Source organism: Mustela nigripes, chromosome 5 (genome assembly GCF_022355385.1).
Source record: "Mustela nigripes isolate SB6536 chromosome 5, MUSNIG.SB6536, whole genome shotgun sequence".
In the NCBI taxonomy this organism is placed as follows: domain Eukaryota; kingdom Metazoa; phylum Chordata; class Mammalia; order Carnivora; family Mustelidae; genus Mustela; species Mustela nigripes.
Genome location: NC_081561.1, coordinates 66,766,452 through 66,789,235, shown reverse-complemented (window position 1 = coordinate 66,789,235; position 22,784 = coordinate 66,766,452). Strand labels below are relative to the sequence as shown.

The 22,784-nt window shown below is 39.8% G+C and overlaps 1 protein-coding gene across 2 annotated transcripts in view; it reads left to right on the top strand.

Moving 5' to 3' along the window:
* The window catches only part of KCTD20 (potassium channel tetramerization domain containing 20), a 32,800-nt gene that overhangs the window by 5,217 nt on the left and 4,799 nt on the right, over positions 1–22,784 (top strand). The window contains exons 2-7 of one of the 2 annotated variants that reach the window (XM_059400590.1): positions 12,787–12,992; positions 15,523–15,796; positions 19,075–19,177; positions 19,527–19,647; positions 20,905–21,102; positions 22,487–22,597. In XM_059400590.1, the coding sequence (XP_059256573.1) occupies positions 12,833–12,992; positions 15,523–15,796; positions 19,075–19,177; positions 19,527–19,647; positions 20,905–21,102; positions 22,487–22,597 (967 nt within the window). In that variant the 5' untranslated portion in view covers positions 12,787–12,832. Of the gene's footprint in view, positions 1–12,786; positions 12,993–15,522; positions 15,797–19,074; positions 19,178–19,526; positions 19,648–20,904; positions 21,103–22,486; positions 22,598–22,784 lie in introns of those variants that run through there. The other variant, XM_059400591.1, reaches the window with a different exon arrangement.

The following is a 22,784-nucleotide window of genomic DNA, read 5'->3' as shown; positions in this document are numbered from 1 at the left end:
CATGGGGCTCTCTGCTCGGCGGGGAGCCTGCTTCTCTCTCTCTCTCTCTCTCTGCCAGCCTCTCTACCTACCTGTGATCTCTCTCTGTCAAATAAATAAATAAAATCTTTAAAAAAAAAAAAAAAAAACACATTTTTTTTCTTAAACCGTTTTAAGCTTTTTCTAAGGGGGAAAAAAAAAACATCCTGGGGTGCCTGGGAGGCTCAGTAGGTTAAGCATCTGCCTTTGGCTCAGGTCATGATCCCAGGAGGCAGATCACCACTGAACCACCCAGGCATCCCATAATATGTGTATTTAAATTGTATGTTATTGAATATTCCAAAGTCTCTAAATGTGTTATAACTTTTAAAATGGGAAAAAAGGAAAACGTATCTAAAAATTGAATTCTTCAAGAAAATATTAAAATGTTTTGGGGTTTTTTTTTGTTTTCTTTTGTTTTAAGATTTTACCTATTTGTCAAAGAGAGCAGAAGTACACAAGCAGGTGGAGAAGCAGGCTCCTTGCCAAGCAAGGAGCCTGATGTGTGACTCAATTCCAGAATGTTTTTTCCTTAGAAAAGACTTAAAGTCCACTTCTCCCTCTGACCCTCCCTTCGTGCTCCCTGAAATAAACAGATAAAGTCTTAAAAAAAAAAAAAAAACTACGCACATACATCATGAGCCTACAATGAAGGGAGAATAATTAGTATTTTCAGTCTTTTTTCTATGAGTATATTTATTTCAACCTGCCTTTTTTAAAACCTAGTATATCAATACTGTTTCATGCACTTTTAGGTGTTAATCTAAAATCTGTTTCTTGGGGTGCCTGGGTGGCTCAGTCATTAAGTGTCTGCCTTCAGCTCAGGTCATGATCCCAGGGTCCTGGGGTCAAGCCCCTCTCCCATTCCCCCTGCTTCTGTTCCTTCTCTCGTTCAGCATCCTGGCATCAAGCCCCACATCAGGTTCCTGGTTCAGTGGAGAGCCTGCTTCTCCCTCTCCCACTTCAACCATCCTCATAATGTATTATCCCTTTTTATGTATCTGGATTTAACTTTTTAATAATTCTTGGGATTTTTGTGCTTATGTTTCTGAGAGAAAATAACCTCCGAAAATGAATTGGGAAATAGTCCTCCTTTTTCTATCTTCAGGAAGAGTTTGTATAAGATTGGTGTAATTTCTTCCTTAAAGATAGGGAAGAATTTGCTAGTCAGGCCATTTGGTCCTGGAGTTTTCTTTTTTGAAAGGTTTTATTTTATTTATTTATTTTAAAAGATGTTATTTATTTATTTGACAGAAATCAGAAGTAGGCAGAGAGGCAGGCAGAGAGAGAGGAGGAAGCAGGCTCCCCGCTGAGCAGAGAGCCCGATGCGGGCTCGATCCCAGCACCCTGGGATCATGACCTGAGCCGAAGGCAGAGGCTTTAACCCACTGAGCCACCCAGGCGCCCCAATTTTGAAAGGTTTTAATTACAGATTGTGGTTCTGTGTGTATATACATCACAATAACATATATCCTCTATCTATAAATACATACACATATACCTAATATATGTTAAGATATTTATCACAGAAAGTTGGCTTAATAGAAGTGTGGGGACTGGGCTAGACCATCAGGAAGGATGTTCAGGTTGGAGCTCTGAACAGGAGTTGAAGCTGCAATCCACACATTAATTTCTTCTTAGAGAAACTTGAATTCTGCTTTTAAAGCTTTCCAGTTGACTGGGTAAGGCCCACTCAGATTATCTAAAATAATCTTCCATAATTAAAGTGATTATAGACTTTTAATCACATGTATCATATACTTTCACAGTAACATCGAGATTAGTGGGTTTGTTTTTTTTTTAAGATTTTATGTATTTATTTGACAGAGAGAGATCACAAGTAGGCAGAGAGGCAGGCAGAGAGAGAGGGGGAAGCAGGCTCCCTGCTGAGCACAGAGCCCGACATGGGGCTGGATCCCAGGATTCCAGGATTCTGAGATCATAACCCAAGCCGAAGGCAGAGGCTCAACCCACTGAACCCCCCAGGTGCCCTGAGATTAGTGTTTTGATTGAACTAAGACTGTAGCTTAAGCAAGTTTACCTGTAAAACTGACCATTATAGCTTCTCTCTAATCTTCAAGTCTTGGCTACTTTTCTTAGTTGTCTGATGCCTTCAAGCAGTTGTTTTTCTGTTTTATCCATTTTTCTGAAGGATTCCAGGCAATATGACTAAAATGAAACATGGGTGGGTGTGGGGAGGAAGGCAGACTTCAGCTCAACTCAGAAAGGAGAAATGATTTTCCCCAAGGATTGCTATTCAGTGATTGAGCAAAGCAAGAGACTCTTTATTTTTGGATATTTTTAGGTAGACTGGACTGAACTGGTAGAAGTATTTTTGTAGTCCTAGGTAGATTACTGGGATCCAGATTTTTTGAGATTCATGATTGGTAAAATGTGGGGAAGGAAATTGGGAGCGCATCAAAAGGTTGCCAGTATCTTTGTACATTAAAAAAAAAAAAAAAAAAATTCTGGCCGTCATTTTCTGCCCTCATTATTTCATAAAAGACATTTAATACCAAAAAAGAATTGAAGGTTTAATTTAGGTATAAAGGACTATCCTTCCCAAGAAAGCATTACATTAACATATACTATAATTTATACTTTAGTTCAAACTTTAATATTTTTGAAATCGTGATGTATCTTAAAGTCATGTGTATATCTAATATGCTAGTACTTCTTTTTCCTGCAAAACTATTAGATTGATGATGTCTCAGTCAGTGCTCACTGTCTGAACTGGAGTGATCTGTCTGTGTATGTGTAGATTGCATTGTCCTCATTTCTGCCAAGAATTCAGTGAAAACTTTTGACACTAATTGGTACTGGTCCTTGAACGATCTTTTACAGTGATTTTGGGTTGTCTCCAGAATTTTCAACATGTTCTGTAGCTACAGTACTGATCCATGGGTCTGTCCCCTAAGACCTTCAGATCTTTCTTGCTATACATTCACTTAGCTTTTTCCAATAAAATGGCCAACTGTGTTGACTGATACATTTTTAAGTTTTGTAATTGCACTGCCTTGCACTGTTCCTTTTAAGACATTGGTAATAGTATGGCCCTTGGATATTTCCTGGAAGTTTGCCAAAGTAACCTTTTAATTGTATATCTCTTCATTTAAAGAATTATAAGCTTTTAACAAGAAGAAGAGTGTCCTGGACATTAGGAACCTCACCCTGGAGATTGTATAATATGTTGACTGGCTTTTTCTTAGGAATCTTAAGCTTTTCCTGGTCTGTTATGTGCCCTGAATTGTTCTTAGATTAAAGGTGTCACTAGCATGACTACAACTAGTTGAATCCAATCAAAAGATAGAAATACTTGTGTGGAAATTACAGAATTTCATCTATGCAGTTTTTACTTGATAATGTTGAAAGTTAAAGCAGAGTTAGATAAGATCTTTGAATTCTGGGAAGTTCACACTGTAAAATCAATCCCTATGTGGAGTTAGTTGATTTAGAAGTCCACTCAACTATTTAAACAGAAAAGGTGCTATATATGCCCATTATTGTCACAGTGAGGTTGTATACCCAGGCCCCAGATCTTAGGCTTGGAATTATATCTCCAAACCTGTGCAACTTAGATAGAAATCGGGAAGTAGATGAGACCTATAGGAGAGGTAACAGCATGATGGTAACAGTAGACAGTGAAGCCAGAAGCCTGGGTTCTAAACCTGGCTCCACTATTTATTAGCTGTGTGACTGTGGGAACGTTCCCAAACCTTCCTCTGTTTCCTCACCTATTAAATGAGGGTTATAATGGCACCTACTTTGTGAAATTTTTTGACTATTAAATGTTTATGGAGCGCCTGGATAGCTCAGTCAGTTAAGCATCTGCCTTTGGCTCAGGTAATGATCCCAAAGTCCTGGGATCAAATCCATGCTTGTTGTTGGGCCCTGCTCAGTGGGGAGCCTGCCTCTGCCCTTCCCCCATTCCCACCTCCACTCACTCTCTCTGTCTCTCTCAAATACATAAAATCTTTTAAAACTAACATCAAGTACTGAGAAGCGTATGTAGCACATGATTCCCGTGAATAAAGTTCATGGCCATCTGTACTTCAAATGTAGGGTTTGTAGCAATTTGACATATTCAACAATCTCAACTGATTCATTTGTGATTCTAATGTAGAATGTGTTCTTGAGTAATTGGGTTTTAGATTTGATTACTCATTTAAGGATGGAAGAAAATGTTGCTGTTTGAAACCTGTTTGAGACTGTTGCAATATTTAAGAACTTGAGATAAACTAGATTCATCAGTTTAACTTTTTAGATTTACCAGAGTTTTTTCATTACTTAAAGATTTACTTGGTAGGCAATGGAAGTGCTAAAACAAGAAAATAGTATATATGAAGTTTGTAGATATAGTTTGAAATATCTGATGGAAATACCAAACTTAGGGTAGTGGCTATAGAGGATTTAATATATTACCATGTTTTATATTTTAAATTGGGTGGTAAGTATAAAAGTTTTTATTATATTATTTAAATTTTTTTGTTTCTAGTACCGTAGTTTTTTTAATTTGATAAATTTGCAAAAGAAACTGAGTAAGGGCAATCTTAGTTATAAATTGAACACAAGGTATTAAGTCTTAACTTAAATCCAAATAATTATAATATAGTCTTTTTGTGCACAAAACCCATTCTTGGACCTAAGTTATATTGACAAAAAGGTACTGGGGGCAGTAAACTGGGGATGTCAAGTAGAAAAGACAAGAAAATATATCCACGCAATATGAACTCGTTATTACTGTTATTGTTTTTTTATCTGCCAACCTATTAGCATGGCCTCAGCAATTCACTGGGGAGAAGGAAAGAAAAGGGAAGTGGAAACAGAATTCCAGCCTTTCTGTCCTCTTCTCTCCTGCATCTCTTCTCTCATTGTGACTCTCTTCCAACGTAGAAGAAATGAGGAACAGAAGTGGCTCTGCCAACAGACATCTTTGAAATTTTTTTTTAAGATTTTATTTTTTTGACAGATCACAAGTAGGCAGGGTTGGGGGGAGCGGAAACAGGCTCCCGACCGAGCAGAGATCCCGATGGGGGGACTCGATCCTAGGACCCTGAGATCTATGACCTGAGCCAAAGGCAGAGGCTTAACCCACTGAGCCACCCAGGTGCCCCCATCTTTGAATTTTATGCCTTCCCCAACTTCTGTAGTTTTTTGCCTTACATTCTATTTTGTAGGCTATTAATATAGTTTCACCTTTAACTGGTGATCAAACTTATCCCCTACAGTGGGGTAACCTGGCATTATGTGCCTCTAATATGATGTTTGGAAGGATACAGTTGCCATCTGTCATATTCTTGTTTAGTCACAAGAAAATATTTTACTTATATGGAAATAGATCCAGGATGTTGGAACTGACCTATACTTTTTTAAAATGTCAATTTCAGGGGTGTCTGGGCAGCTTAGTCATTTGAGCTTTCAGCTCTTCAGTTCAACTCAGGTTGTGATCTCAGGGTTATGCGTCATGAGATCAAGCCCTGTACCCTGGACAGGGCTCCAGCTTCTTTCTCTTTCCCTGTCTGTACTCTCTCTCTTTAAAATAAATATTTTTTTTTAAATGGGGGGAAGGAATATGTAATATTAAAAGATTGAGAATAGCCAAATGCAAGGAATGGGCCTTGATTGGATTATGGATCCCCAAAAAAGGCTATAGAGGAAAATTTGAGGCCAAATTAGTAAATTTGGTTATGGATTATATGTTGAGATTATAGAATTGTTCATTTTCTTAGATGAAAATGGTACTGTCGTGTTTTATAGGAGAATGTCATAATTCTTAGACTATGCATACAGAAGTATTAAGGATAGGAAGTGCACCTATCTGTAACTCTCAGGTGATTTGGAAAATGTATGGGGAGGGGAAGGAAGTGTAAGCACACACAAATGAGACAGGATGATCATTGTTAAGTCTGAGGGGCATATATGAATGTACTGATTGTAATGACTTTTCCATTTTCCTGGAGATTTAAAAACTTTCAAAATGAGGGGCGCCTGGGTGGCTCAGTGGGTTGGGTGTCTACCTTCAACTCAGGTCATGATCTCAAGGTCCTGGATTAAGCTCCACATTGGGCTCCCTGCTCTGCAAGGATTCTACTTCTCCCTTTCCCTTTTTGTCCCCTACGGCACTTGTGCGCTCTCTCTCTCTCTCTGTGTCTCAAATAAATAAAATTTTTAAAAAAGAAAGAAACCTAGCTGATAAAAGTGTTTAGTTAATACAGAAGATTCATTAGAAAGCTATACAGTTTTCTCACTAGGTAGAGCACACAGCTCTTGATCTCAGGGTCATTAGTTCAAGCCCTGCATTGGGTATGGAGCCTACTTTCCAAAAAAGAAAGCTGTGTAGTTTTTAGTTCTAAAATTACAGGTTTGGTTTAAAGAAGTAACATGTCTGTTATCAGTAAATGTTTGAAATTAAGAGTTAACAGTGGTACCATAATTGAATTTTATTACCTCTGCAAATGGACACATTCAAAATCCAGCAGTTATTCTTAATATAAAAAGTACAGCTACACACAGATAAATAGAGGTTGTTGGTATTAGAATGGAGATGAGGGATGATGTGGTAGGTAGGTAATAATGCAAGAAAAAAACAAGCAAAGATTTCAAAATGTTTTTGAATATGATTTTTGATAAGTCTGAAGCTACATTTGAATATATGAATAGTAACAGCTATTTTCAGTGTTTACCATATATCAGAGATCGTACTCAATCTAAAGTATTTGTGATCCCTAAAATAGCTCTTCCAAATAGATATTATCAGTTTACAGATGAGAAAATTGAGTGTCAGAGAAATTAGTCATGTGCGCAGATTAACCTAGCAAATAAGTAGTGGAATCAAGAACCAAACTATGCACCTGATTTCAGAGCACTGATTTCAGAGCTCTGATTTCAGAGCACTTGCTGGCAAATATGGGTGGCGGCATAGGTTATGGTTAAATATAACTTCCCTTAATTTGAGACTTTTTTAAGAAATGGTATGGTAAGTGGGAAAACATTTTATAGCATCAGTTCCTTGAAAAGAAATAGAAACTGAAAGATAAAGCAGTTAGGGCAAGGGGGTTGATCTTTACTAGGGATTAATTGCTTAGGCTCATGTAGAGAGTATGTAAGAAGGGCATGTATAAAAATCTTGACCGGTATTTAAGAAGTACAGTATCTTGAGTTCTTTTTCTGCATAGAAGTCTTCTAGTATAGCTGCAGTATTAACCTAGACAGCATAATTTCTTTAATGCATATGTATTTTTATATGTTAAAATAGCTAAGGAAACTTGGGTTTTACTTTGGAATTAAAAATTTGATTAAATAATGTCTCAACAATAAACAGCAAAATTGCTTTAGTTTTAATAATTTTCAATTATCCATACATACTTTTAATATTTCATTGGAATGAATTATGGTAGTAATCTTTTCAGGTAAAGTGAATTTTTACTTCCTATAATAAAAGATGGAACAAATGGGGATCTGGCTGGCTCAGTTGGTGGAGCAAGTGACTCTTGACCTCAGGGTTGTGAGTTCAAGCCCCACGTTGGGTGTAGAGATTGCTTAAAATATAAAATCTTTAAAAACAAGGCTACATTTTGGATAACAAACCTGGTGAAAGGAGTCTGTGTGTAATTGCTATCCATTAAATGTAATATTCAATGACTCTTATCACAGTGATTTTAAACTAAATATGTTACTCAAGGCAGAAAAAAATATAAATAATTTAAGACATGATGTTAAAAATTAGAAGAAAAAATTTTCCTGTGTACAACTTAAAAATGCCATTTTAGAGGGGCGCCTGGGTGGGCTCAGTGGGTTAAAGCCTCTGCCTTTGGCTCAGGTCATGATCCCAGTGTCCTGGGATTGAGCCTGGAATCTGGCTCTCTGCTCAGCAGGGAGCCTGCTTCCTCCTCTCTCTCTGCCTGCCTCTCTGCCTACTTGTGATCTCTGTCTGTCAAATAAATAAATAAAATCTTAAAAAAAAAAAAATACTTGGGGCACCTGGGTGGCTCAGTGGGTTAAGCCTCTGCCTTCAGCTCAGGTCATGATCTCAGGGTTCTGGGATCGAGTCCCACATCGGGCTCTCTGCTCCGCAGGGAGCCTGCTTCCTCCTGTCTCTCTCTCTGCTTGCCTCTCTGCCTACTTGTGATCTCTCTCTGTCAAATAAATAAAATCTTAAAAAAAAAAAAATACCATTTTAGAACTTCTAGCTAAGGGACATAGAAAAATGATGGCAAGATTGTTCAGTTGAAATTATACATGACATTGGCACAGAAGTAGATGAATTGGTGGAACAGAGTATAAAAACCAGATCAAGCATCTATTATCTTTTAGTATGTGATAAAGGTGACATCTCAAATCAGTATGGGAAAAAAATGGACTCCTCAGAATATATTAAGGCAGTTAATTGGTTAACCATTTGAATTTTGGTACATCCATACCTCATGCTGTATACAAAACAAATTCTCTATGGGGTAAAGATTGAATGTTTAAAAAAAAAAAAAGGCAATAAAACGTGAAATTTGGTATAACCACGTAATAGAATGTTAAGTACCATTGAAAATGATATGAGTGCAATTGCTGACCTACAGGCAAAATCATGGTATGTTGGGAAATATAGCATAATATTAACAGCAGAATTTCAAATTGTAAAAATAAAAAAAGATATCTATGTATTTATGCTTAGGAAAGTCTGGAAGAGGAATTATGGGTGATTTTTATCTTAGTATTTTCTGTCAACAGCAATAAATCTGTACTGCCTGAGTACAGGATTATTCTTTGTTTTTTAAAATTCTGCAGGAGTAAAATAGCTAAAGAAAAGACAGCTTGTCAATTGAAGAGGAAGATACAGTGTTTTTCTGGGTTGAGTTGGGGGCTGGGAGAACGGAAAGACACAGAAGGTCAGGTGCAAATGAAAAGTTAGGCAACTGAGGCCAAAAATAATTTGTAGAATTCCAGCAACAGTACAGGGTATCGTCTCACTGAATCAAAATGAGGAAGGTGGCTGAGATTAGACTGGACAATAGCCAGAACGTAAGTATATTCAAAAGTAGAGGATGAGTGTGATGACAGGCTTAGAGAGCTAAAGAAATACTGAGCTGCTGTATGTGGGAGATTGACACATGTCTCCCAGGCTCATCTCTTGTCTTTTGTATGGTGCCTCATGATTTCTGAGTGCTTTGCCCTGCATCCTGTTTGAGAAAGGTTTATCTGACTTGGTAATGGCAGACATCCTCCTCCATTTTTTTATGGATGAAAATACTGAAGCTTAAAGGATGTTTTGGTGACATGGCTAGTTAATAACAAAGCCGAAGCCAGAACCTGCTTTGCTTCAGTCTAGTGGGTGGTCTTGTAATCATACCTTGTTCTCTCAGACTTCCAGGGAGATGAGAGCAGTCCTGGGAAACACCCAGTGATTCTAGTCAAGCCTGACAAACTTGATATGAATAAATCACTATTACCTAATACCTGCCCAGCATGGTTGTTTTTCCCCACCCACCCAAAGGTAAAATTTTAAGGATCTCAAAGGTAAAATTTTTGATGAAAAAAATAATGGAAATGACTTGTTAATTTATCACATTAAAATGAGCTATCACATTTCACTTACCAGATTAGTAAAGATAAAGAAAACTAAAACACTGTTAGCAAAAATTCTGGAAAAAGTTGTAATTACTTTCTAAATCTAATTATGGTGTATAGATGAAGGGTAGATTGGTTTATTTACCAAATTCTGTGGCATCCTACCTCATCTTCACCACCCAGCTTACTCTGAAGTTAAAAAAAAGAAAAAAAAGAAAAAGAAAAGATACTGCCTTTTAAAAAAGATCATATTCTGGGGTCCTGGGATCCAGCCCTGAGTTGGGCTTCCCACTCAGCAGGAGGTCTGCTCCTCCTTCTTCCTCTGTCCCTCTCCTGTTCATACTCTTCTGTCTCAAATGAATAAATAAAATCTTTCTAAAAGAATAAATAGGGGCGCCTGGGTGGCTCAGTGGGTTAAAACCACTGCCTTCGGCTCAGGTCATGATCCCGGGGTCCTGGGATTGAGCCCCGGACTCTCTGCTCAGTGGGGAGCCTGCTTTCTCCTCTCTTTCTCTCTCTCTCTGCCTGCCTCTCTGCCTACTTGTGATCTCTGTCAATTAAATAAAAATTTTTTAAAAAAGAATAAATAAAAGATCATAACCCTTGTACCATTTACAGTCTGAAAGCGTTGTGCTTTTGAGATAGATTCATGTTAGGGTTGTTTGCTCCTAACCCTATCATATCTAGATTTTAAAAATCTGAATAGTTTAGTGCAAGATATTATACTTAATGGCACAGTGATCCATGCAATTACCTTCTTTTCTTCAGAAATAATTGATCAGAATAAGTCCCAAGTAAGAAGAAAATACATAGATTTATTATAACTAGAGGTTATTTTGTATTAATACTCAAGGTGATTATGTTCTTGGGAGAAACTGGTGTGTCTGTTTTTAGGTGCAAGAAATATGTGGAGATAATTCCAGTACCAAAGATTGTGTCTAAATTTTCCAAGATGGGAGATTATGAAGCTAAGTGGTCTTGCTATTCCAGGTCTGCAAAATCATGACTTAACAAAATATGAGCCTTCATGTGAGGCCTGTGGAAAAAAAAATTATTTATTATTTATAATTTATATTATAATTTTGTAATACATAATTTTATAATATAAATATATAAAATTCAATTTTATAATATTATAAAATGCTTACACATACTGTGTGGAAGTGAAGCTCAAGCTGCTTGCTGGATGTTAAGTTTTCTTGATGGCATGTAGTCTGAGCTCCATTATTAATATATTTCTGACTCCTGGGGCAGCTGGGTGGCTCAGTGGGTTAAGCCTCTGCCTTCAGCTTAGGTTATGATCTCAGGGTCCTGGGATCGAGCCCCGTATCGGGCTCTCTGCTCAGCAGAGAGCCTGTTTCCCGCTCTCTCTCTGCCTGCCACTCTGCCTACTTGTGATCTCTCTGACAAATAAATAAATAAAATATTTAAAATATATAAGTGTATAAATATATATATATATACATATATATATACATGTATATATATATATTTATACTTCTACTTCTTTCCTGAAGCAGTCTCGTCAGCTACTGTTCAGGTGCCAGGGGCAGCACGATCCTTTGGTTTTTGTCATTGTATTCTGCTATGACTTTTAGGACTGCATTTTGGGCAAAAATAGTTTTTTAGCAATAGAGACTGTATTGTTTAAGTGCTTTGCTTTTTCTTTTTCCTTTTTCTTTTTCCTTAGAACTGTTCTGAGGGCCACAGTTCATTTGGGGGATGGTTACAGAATTGAACCAGGTTGGCAGTGAAAATACACATTCAAAGTTGAATGAATGTATCATCCTGCAAGGGGAGTGGTATTAGGTTTAAACAGGCTACTGTAAAATCTTCTGGTGTCAGTTAACTTTTTTGGTTTCAAAGTTTAAGAGAGTTTCATTCTGTCATTCTAGGATTATAGAGGAATTAATTCATAGAAGACTTTGGGAAATGTTGCATTGGGCGATTTCTTAATGTGTGCCACTAAGCGTTAATCCTAGTGAAGAGCTGAGAAACCATATCTACAGATTAAGTGAAACATTGTCATTCAGAACCAGTTAAGCTTAAAGAAACACCCCCTTTTGGTCTTTCCAGTGTTGGCAATAAGCTCTTTCCAGTTCCATGGATCCTTTTCTTACCCTGTTCTATAGACCTGATTTTGACATCTGAATAAAACTTGAGGGCAGTGGTGGTTTTGACTTTACCAGTTGCTAGGGATCTGTTTTAACCGCTACATGCTACATGTTACTGTCCTTAGTGACCTAATTTCTTCCTGAAATGGTGTTAGCATGCAATCCACTTGGATAAAAATCAGTGGTGATGTAAGATGATTCTTCCACTGAAATTGCAAGTAGAAATCAGTATAATAGAATAATAATTAAGGTGAACTTCAGGAGTATTTCACATAGTTGTGCATCCCCTAAGGATGGAAGGGCTGCAAGGCAGGATTACCTGGAAGAAAGGTATGAAGCTTTTCACATAGTCCCCCCCCCCCCCATTCTGCCTGATGAGCAAATGCCTAGCACAGGGAGGTAGCTCGTTATGTGTTCCTCCCATGACTGGACTGCCTGGAGGAGTTAGCCTTCTAGCCAATGATGTCTTGGTGTAATTTTGAGATTGGGGTTGGGGGTTGAGCATAAGGTACAGAAAGTAAAAGAGAACTTATAAAGAGGAACCTGGGTACTGTAAGTCAAATTTTGCTTGTTTGTTTTTTCTTTAGTGCAGGTGATTTCTTGTTTCAACAACCATAATGCTAATGCAAGATTTGATAGTTTTCATTTCCTAGTGCTTAGTTGTTGCAGGAACACATGTGTCTTGATTATTTTTCACATATGGGCAGGTTTTCTTTAATTGACCTGTTGGATCCTTCCCCTCTTTTGTGACTGTGATCTGAACAACACCAAATTACTGCACTACCATTTAACTTGTAGAACTGATCATGATTGGGGCCAAAATGGTGGGTGTGATGTCTGGTTTTGGATACAGCTTAAAATTATTCTCAAATAACAAGTTGATCAACATTCTTAAATTGTTAGTGATTTGGTAGAGATCACTAAATAAGCCCAGTTCCTCCCAGGATAAAATCACAGAAATAAGTTTAAGATGTCATTTCTTCTTCAAACAAGAATGTGAGCCGTCTGTGAGTTCTCCACCTCGGCTTTCATGCTTCCAAAGTCCTTGGAAGTCTGTTGGAGAGTGTTCTAAATCCTGCACATTCCTGTCTTCCAGGCTTTTTCTCTGGCCCAGCAGACAGTTCAGGATCCACAACTCAAGGATGAACGTTCACCGCGGCAGCGAGAGCGACAGGGCACTGCGGCAGGAGGGCAGCTGCCTAAGCGATGACCCCACAGCTGTGGCCCAGGAGAGAGAAACAAATAGCCTGGCTGCTTCTGCTCTTCAGAGTCTCACTTACCCTCTAGGGCCCAGGAGCGATGGTACGATGGTTAGATCTTGACTGAATTTGGAGGGCTTTCTGACCCATGAGCGTCCACTCTACCCAGAAGGCATAAATAACCTCTCCAGCAGACTGGCTTAGTTACAGAAGGCTGACTGCCACATAACAGCCCCACTGACTCACTCAGTCCCACACGTCTAACTCAGCGGTAACGGTATGAGAAAGATAGTCCTGGGTCTGGAGTCACAAGACAGATTCAGAGTCTAGCTGTGCTATTTATCGTCTATAACGGTGGATGAGCTCCTTAATCTTTCCGAGCCCTGCTTTCTTAATCCGGAAAACAGGGATGTTAATATTCTTACTTCACAGGACTGGGAGACTTCGGAGTTAATGGATGTGCAGGCTCTTGATAAACTGTCCACTTCTTTTTAACTTTGAATAAAGGCAGCAGCAACACTCACAATAGCAGTTACTGTTTATTGAGTGCTCACTGGGCTACGTGTTTTTAGATTAAGGATGGCAGACTGTTGCCAAATCTAAATCACTGCCTGTTTTGTACATTTTTAAAATGCTGCCATCATGCCTGTTTGTTTACATATGGTCTTTGGCTACTTTGCAGCTACAATGGCAGAGACTGTGACCCACAGAGCTTTCTGGCCCTTTACAGAAAATGTGCTGATCCCTGCTTAGAGTCCTCCTCCTTGTGCAGATGAGGAAAGAAAGGAAATTTCAGGAACTTACAGAACATGCTCAGGCCCACACTGCTAGGAGGTGGGCAGCTGCCATTTGAACCCATGTCTTTCTAACCAGCCTGTGGTATTCTAGATGCGTCCGCTGGCAGAAGAGCAGGGCATGCCTGCCATCCTAGAGTGTGCCATTGAGGGGAGTTTGTGCACCGAGTTCCCCTTCCTTCTCACCCATGTACACGGCGTGGGACTTGAGGCGCCCTTCAGGAATCAGCCCACTGGAACTGCTTCGTTGTTGGGGGGTGGAGTGGGTAGGGAACCAAGCATCCTGAATTTATGATGTGGGTACCTACTTTCATTTTATAACAGCATTTTGAAAGTGAAAGCCATCTTGGTGATGTAAGCGTTTCTTGCTAGAAGCTTGTCCGTGGGTGGTATGGAAGCTTGGCTCTTGTGCAAACAACAGGGCCACACTGAATTTGTCCAAAGCTGTAGAATGTGAACCCTCAGTTGGTGTTTGGTCTAGATTTTGGTTTCCTTTCCTTCAGAAGCAAATGGGGAAGAAATGTGAGTGCACTCTAGCTCACAATTTATTTGGTTATCTACGGGCCTGAAATCAGGCTTATTTCCTGCAAGTGAAGAGCAGGTAACCCTGTTCATGAATTATTGTATACAGACTTAAAATTCGTGTGGGATAGGAGCCAGACACTCAGTTGTATCTTTAACCTGTTAATTTTTTCATAAAAAGATTTTAAGAAAATGTAGAAAAGTTAATTAAGCTTGTTAAATCTAGGTGACAAGATATGCATATTGTGTTAACTTTGGTATGTTTGAAATTTTTCGTGAGAGACTTTTTTACATTAAAATATATTAGGAGATCTGCCAGTTTAAAAGAATCCTTTGATAATGCTTTCATAAAAATTTCCCCCAGTTGTCTTCTGCATTATATCCAAATTTCACATATTTGGTTTTAAGCCTTTTTTCCATGATATGGTATTAACACACTTTGAAGTGCTCTCACATACTTTAATTCAGTTGATAGAAGAATCCTTTGAGGGAGGTGAAGTGAACATGATTCTCATTTTAGAGACAAGAACAGTGTGTAGAAAATTAAATAAATTACTTAAAGGAAATGCCTCCTTGGTGATACTAGCACAAAAACGGTTTCCATAAAGGAATCCTAACCCAAGGCCACTTGCACTGGAACCCTTCTGCTGAGGGCAAGCCCTGCCTCTTCAAAAAATGGTCCTGGTGATGTTAGGATTCTCCAGTGCATAGTGAAAATGCATTTTTATGTGAATTTCTAGGAAAGGTAATGCTTTAGACAATTAGAGACTGTCATCCCTTCTGGGAAATAACATTTAGAAACATTTGGAAATTTTTAGAAGGATGTGGGAAAGGAATAGTTTCTGCACCCAGAAGTAGCAGGTTCCTTAAATAAAACACAGGAACTATGAGAGTATTATTTGGAGCTAAAAGTGTAAACAGAAGTAAAAAGTGCCTGCCTCTGTGAAACAAGACTGGGGGAGGGCTTGGAGTCTGGCAGAACCTTGCTGGTTATCCACAGAAATTCTCTAGTGTTTAAATATTTTTAAGCCATGCATATAATTTACTTTAAAATTTTTAAATCACTTTGAAATGTGGGCATTATTGCCTCCATTCTCTCCTCCCCAACATACAAACCTGTAAAAAAGCTCAGGGGGATCCAATATGAATCTCTAGCTTATTCTTCCTTTACTTGTTCAGGGCAAGAGTTTTTTGCCTGCGAACACCTAAAAGTTTGAGGGTTTTTGTTGTTGTTGTTTTTTAAAGAGACGAGATTTATCTTTTCCCCCAAGGCTTTTTGCTTTCAAGTTATTTTGGTTTGTTTGTATGATCTTTTAGACCTTTCACTTGACTATGCCTCTCAGCCAGCAAATCTTCAGTTCCCTCACATAATGCCACTTCCCGAGGACATCAAAGGCTCCTGCTTCCAAAATGGGAATAAACGGAACCATGAATCCTTTATGGCTCCAGAACGATTTGGAAACAGCACTGTGGGCTTTGGCAGTAACGTTCATTCCCAGGCACCAGAGAAAGTGACACTTCTTGTAGATGGCACACGTTTTGTTGTGAATCCACAAATTTTCACTGCTCATCCGGATACCATGTTGGGAAGGTAATTGATGATAATTTCCTTCCAAATTCACTGTGTTCTCTATGAATAGAAGTACCTGCTGTTTTTCTTGCACTAGATGTGAGGAAAAGAAGGCCTGCGGTTGCTTATTTTTCTACCTTCATATCTTTGTGAGACAGGGAGGGCAAGCTTGTACAAAGCTATTTATGTGTTGACAATTTGGGGGATGTACTCTGTTTACAAAGCCAGTACAGCACAATGGGCCCCCACAGAAGGGCGTGCAATCAGGACTATGGAAAATAATCTGCTGAATATCCTTCCCTCTTCCTCAATAAACTCCCTCTAAAACAGAAGTCACACACCTCATTTCTTACCCATCTTATCCATAATAAGATGCATTATAAGTACACCCTCACAAAAATAATCTTGCCTGAGTTCCACAGGTCAAAGACAGAGTTACGGGGAGATCTAAGTTGTGGGTTCTTTGTTTCTTTTGTCTTTTAAAATAGAATTGTGTTCCAAATGACACAATAGCAAAGCTGTTTTATGGAAAAGACTTTTGCCTGCCATCTGTCGCCCACTGTGCTTGGCAGCAGGTGTCATGCTGTCATTTTCTGATACCTCCGTCTCTATTCAAGTTTTCCAAAACGGAGTCTTTATGTCAGCCTGTTGTATTGTTTTGTGCCTGCTCTCTCTTTTCGTCATGTTCCATTCTCTGTGCTGCTTCATTGAGACCACAATCTTGCCCTCCTCTCCCCATCTCCTGCCTCCAGCATTTTAGGGTTAGAGTTTAGGAAATGGAAGAAGCCTACCAAGGAGGAGCACTGGCCAGAGAGTGTTCTTGGAGCCTGGGCTGGGAGTTAGGACATGCTCCTTCTGGCCAACCGGAAACCTTAACATGAGGCAGAGCAAATTGAGATAAGAGTAAAAATAATAATGTGTGTATGTATATTACACACAGACATTTGGCTTTTGGGGATTTTCATCTACTTGGAAGTAGATCTTATATAAAGATTTAGCCTCACTCAGGACTTTGGACTAATTTGAACTGATTTAGAAATCAGAATGGAGGGGCACCTGGGTGGCTCAGTAAGTTAAGCCTCTGCCTTGGCTCAGGTCATGGTCTCGGGGTTCTGGGATCAAGCCCTGCATGGGGCTCTCTGCTAAGCAGGGAGCCTGCTTCCCCCCTCTCCTCTGCGTGCCTCTCTGCCTACTTATGATCTCTGTCTTTCAAATAAATAAATCTTTTAAAAAAAAAAAAAAAGAAATCAGAATGGACCACACTCATTTGTTGAATTTTAGGCTAAATGAAATCCAGCTACTCAAATATACTTATATTTGAACGTATACATACAGATTCATGATGAACCATTTTTAGCCAGAACCAAATCTGAATACTTCTCAACCTCTGAATTAAGACTAAACTAGAACAAGCAAGCAAGCAAACAAAAAAAGACTAATCTAGAACATTAAAACATTTTCCAGATTGGCCCTACATTTTATCAGATTTGACTTCCTGTCCTCAGTCTTGGGGTCACTACCACTGCCCACCCCACCACCACCATACACATACCCAAAAACAGTGTTCTTGCAGCACTGGCTGGCTCTTCAAAGTAGATTGCCTCTGACAGTAGTGATCAGAAGAAGAAAGGCAAGCATTTTCTGTGAGATTAATAGTTTTTTTTTTTTTTAAGATTTTTATTTATTTGATAGATCGCAAGTAGGTGGAGAGGCAGACAGAGAGAGGGGGGGAAGCAAGCTCCCTGCTGAAGCAGAGACCCTGATGCCAGAGCTTAATCCCAGGACCCTGAGATCATGACCTGAGCTAAAGGCAGAGGCTTAACTCACTGAGCCACCCAGGCACCCATGATTAATAGATTCTTAGCTAACCCTCATTCTTTGAATCTAGGAATGAGTTGTTCCATGATGAGAGAGTCTGATTCTTAATCTAGGTGGTTCTTCAGCTGAGGCTATTGTTTCCGAGAGTTACTTAGGTTTGCTCTGTCCAGAGGTTACATACAGTGTTGGTAAGCCTAGTCAGTGAGCTTAAAAAATGTGAGCCATTAGTCACAAGGGGGAGGGGCTGAAAGATCGCAAGTGGATTAATGTTCATCCACACCATTACCAGAAAAATAACTCTGAGCTAGCTCTTGCTGATGAGAATTTGTGAGGGGAAGGGGGCATTGCATGGCATTTTGTTCACTATTTTGATTCATAGCTGTTTTGGTTGGACTTTAACCAGAATGTTCAGAAATGTCAGCATTCTTTGAAGACACTTTTATCAGGATGGATTTCTTATGTATGGTGTTAGTGTTTGGAAAGTATGTGATTTGGAATCTTTTTCAGACCTTTGAAAAGCAGCCAATTTAGGGTAGAGGAAAAGAGTTTTAACACCGAAGAGCCAGCCAGGCTTCCCAGCAGGTTGAGGAAGGAAATGGCGACGGCGCCACTGGGAACTTAAGCTGGCCGAAGAGCCTGCCCGCCTGCCCTGTCCCTCACACTGGTTTCCCAACAGGAGTGGTGGAAGTCAAGGGGCCAGTTTTACTGGAGGGGATCTGAAAGGGAGGGAGGAAGAATGGAAAAGATGAGTAAGAAAAGGCAAGATCTTCCTGTGCCCTCCTGACCAATAAGTTCATGTACAGAGCAGGTTCGCCTCTCTAAACTATGCCAAACCACTAGATAAGCCTAATACCTCCCATTCCTATCTGCTTGACCCGAAGTTCCTATCATTAGAGTTACTCCTTGGATTGAAGAAAGGTATTTTCCCCAGAGCTCCAGCATCAGAATGTACCAGGAATGGGAGGACAGTAACGTCTGCACCCAGCAGGACAGATGCATCTATCACATTAGATACTGAAAAGCAAACCAGGGAACCACTGCATGCTAGATAAGGTAGGTTAACAAAGGAGGGAAAGGATCAGGAAGGGTCAGGAGCAGGAGAAGCACAGTCTTCCTGAGCTGCCGGCATATCCATTGCCACTGGGGAGGGCAGGAGAGGCAGCCCTCACACACACCAGAGATTTTCCAAGGGCCAGTTCTGCAGATGCTGCTTTACTTCCTTTGCTGTCCTGGAAGCTTACCACTGGTGATCCCTGAAGACTTGGCTGCTTCATTTCCCCTTGCTCTCAAATGCTGCAAGCAATTGCTACCACCTTTAATGTCTGGAGGGAGCTTCTTCATAGGGGTTGGGTCTCACTGATGTGTTTTTAATTTATACTATGAGAACATGGAATGGAGTCTTCCAGAATGAGGTGAAGAAGGGAGCGGTCCTCATGGGTGAAGAATCCAGCTGTCTGACATTGTTGTCTGATGTCTTTCAGAATGTTTGGACCAGGAAGAGAGTACAATTTCACTCGGCCCAACGAGAAGGGAGAGTATGAGATTGCCGAAGGAATCAGTGCAACTGTATTTCGAACAGTGCTGGTGTGTAGGACCCTTCTTGTGGCATCGTCTTCCCCGGGGGCAGGCACAGGCAGAAGCCTCGAGAGTTCCATCAAATTGTTACTGACTTTAGGGTCTCTAGTTCCAGTTCCCGTTCCCTCTATTTTCTCTCCCTGAAGTACCTCTTGTTTGTGTGAGCTCAGTCAGCTATCAGGCTGTGATTAAGCACATCAGAGAGCCAGGAGCCACTCTGCCAGCTGACAAGTCAGCCAGCGGGTGACAGTTCTAATAACCTACCATTTTAACAGAACCAGGAATGGATGAGGGGTTGAAGAGGTCATTCCTCATCTTGGTTCTTTGCCTACATTTCTTCTTTTTAACCTTTTTACAGGATTATTACAAAACTGGTATCATCAATTGTCCTGATGGCATCTCTATTCCAGATCTTAGAGATACATGCGATTATCTCTGCATTAACTTTGACTTCAACACTATCCGATGTCAAGATCTGAGTAAGTACAAGAGCAGCTCTGAGCTGCATTTGAGAAGCTGAACTTTGAGTTCGCTTGGAGTCAACTGCTATTCTTTATCACTAAAAAGTTTCGAGCATGGGTTGAAAACCATTCTCAGAGGCAGAGACGTGATACTAACCTTTCCCTCTCCTGCTTCACAGCTCTGTGAAGACGTGGAGTAAACCAAAGAGAATGTGTGGCAGGTTCTGAATCCAGCTTGTCCAGTGAGGCACTGAGCTAACTGCTTCCCCTCTCAGGGACCTTGGTGTCTCAGCTAATAAATAAGGATACTGACTCTTGGACATTAGTGAGCAGAGTCAAACAGCATAAATTGGCTGGGTTCTTCTTAGATTTCTTTTTATCATTAACTTCATGTTTACTTAGTGCTTTCTAGATGTGAACTTGCTTAAGTCTTAAAGCAGTGAGCCCTGCAAGTCGGGTAATAACCCCATTTAACAAATGAGAAGACTGAGAAATTAACTTGTTCAAAACTCTAAAAAGCTGGGATTAGAGCTGATTGTCTGACTACAAACGCCATTCTCTTATCATCACCTAGGCTTCCTGAAATTATTTAAAAAATTATTCTTTGAGGTTCATGATACATTTCCCTGCATATTCCATGAAGTTCTCTAGACTTGTGGTCTCTCTACTGGGTCTAGCGCACACTTAGAGCAAGTCCCTTGGTGTCCTCAAACTTCAGATGATCCCTCTTCTGTGGTACCATAACTCCATGAAATTGGGGTCCAGAGCATCTTCAGAAGAGGTACTACAAATGATGGTTCTTTCTCTTGTAGAATTAATGTGTGTGGTTTGACATTGTATCGCTAACAAAACTTCAGTTAGTCAAAGTGCTCAGGGATTATTCAACATGAGGGGGGCACCTGGGTGGCTCAGTTGGTTAAGCATCTGACTTGGTTTCTACTCAGGTCATGATCTTGGGGTTGTGGAATAAAGCCCCACGTCGGCTCCACACTGGGCTTGGAACCTGCTTGGGATTCTTTCTCTCTCCCTTTGTCCCCCACTCCTCCCTCCCTCTTGCTAATAATAAACATGAAAAAAGTTAGAGTGGTAAAATGTGCAACATATCTAACAAAATCTGCTTAATTAGCGCGTCGAAGCAAAAAACCATTTCTGCCTTTAATGGGCTATGACTCTAGAACTTCTCAGTGATGACAGCCAGTACCTCATAGTCTTTTTCCCGCCAGTAATATCTGCACTCAGGCCAAGAGGATGCTCACCTACAGTGTCTCTCCCCAGGTGCTTTGCTGCATGAACTGTCTAACGATGGTGCTCACAAGCAGTTTGACCACTACCTCGAAGAGCTCATCTTGCCCATCATGGTGGGCTGTGCCAAGAAAGGGGAGCGAGAGTGCCACATCGTTGTGCTGACGGATGAGGATTCTGTGGACTGGGATGAAGACCACCCTCCTCCCATGGGGGAGGAATATTCCCAAAGTAGGCAAAACCTGCACGGTGTAGATGTTTTCCACAACAAACACACTGCCCAGAGTAGCATTCCCGGAAGCACCGGGAATATCACTGTTGAGCTGGCGATGAGTACACTCACCTGCACGAGCAGTATGCTTGCTGCAGGGCTAAAGTTTGTGCCAAGCCTCCACCTTGTACACCTTCCACTGCTGCCCCTGGTGTCTGTCGGAGACGGTGGTGATATGGAGGCCACACTGAGGCCCTTAAATGGTGTCACTCTTCTCTCTGCTGGTTTCATTTTTAAATCCTTTGAATTGGTAACAACTCAAAGAGTACAAAAGGATGGATATACATTTGGAAAGTCTTGATCCTAACCCTGCCTCACCCACCCGGTTTTCCTCCTGTTTTTTTAATATTCCTCAGATGTAATCAGTGCACATACATAAGCAATTACATCCACGGTTTTTCCTTTTCTCCAAATGCTTCCATATCAACCTATTCAACACTATGTCTAACATAGAAATTTTCCACAATCTTTTTAATGGCTGTATAGTATTCCACAATGTGACTGTGCTGTGACTGATTTAACTAGTTCTGTTGTTGGACTTTGAAACTATAAATTACAAATGATGCTGCAGTAAATACCTCTTAAACAGTCTTCACACATGTGTATCTCTAGAGAATAATCTTCCTAGAAATGAAATTTGTGTGCCAAAGCTTTGTTATTTCATAATTTTGATAAATATTGCCAAATTCTCCATATTACACTTACAAAACAATATATGAAAGATTTGTTTCCCACATCCTCACCAAAACAGTGTTTTACTGAACTTCTTTGTCACACCAGTAGGTAAAAAATAGCATTGCATTTATGTTTTAATTTGCATTTCTCATTTCATGATCAACACTTAACATCTTTTTAATTTCTAAAAGCCTTTTAATTTCTTTTTCTGTAACTTTATATGTGCTTTTGCTCATTACAGAACTGATTTGTGTAGGCTCTCTATTTGTGACCACTCTATATATATAGTAAGAAAATTAGCCCTTTGTAATGTGAGTTGCAGGTATTTTTTTCCAATTGACTTTTGTTTTCTTTTAGCTTAGTTATAGTGGTTTTGGCTAAGCAGAGATGTTGTATTTTTAGGTAGTTGAATGTATCAATTTTTATATTATGGCCCCTGGTTTTATGTTGTACCCAGAATGGTCTTCCCCACCCTGAGACTAGAAGAATTTCTCATGTCGTTTCCTTCTTATGTTTGATCCATTACTTAATATTTCATTTGTGATTCAGCTGGATTTTTTTTTCCCATCAGAGTCAGGTTTACCTTTCATTAGGCTGATTCTGTTAGCTCATCTCCCTCCTCTTTTAGAAGTCTTTACTCTATGATTAACTCAATTTTTCTTTTTCCAGTTCTTTATAGCTCCAAGCTCTATAGATTCTTCAAATACATTGAGAATCGTGATGTCGCTAAAACAGTGTTAAAGGAGCGAGGCCTGAAAAATATTCGCATTGGAATTGAAGGTAATAAATATCCCAGTCAGTGTTCAGCTTGCATGGCTCAAGGGAGTAGGCCGTATCTGTAGGCACGGCTTATGTCCTTAAAACCCGGCTTCCAGAGGACCTGGAGAATAGGCACACATGAAAACTACATTCCTACCTGTGTGAAGGATTCCTGGTTTTGTTTTTGTTTACCCTTATATTTTTCACT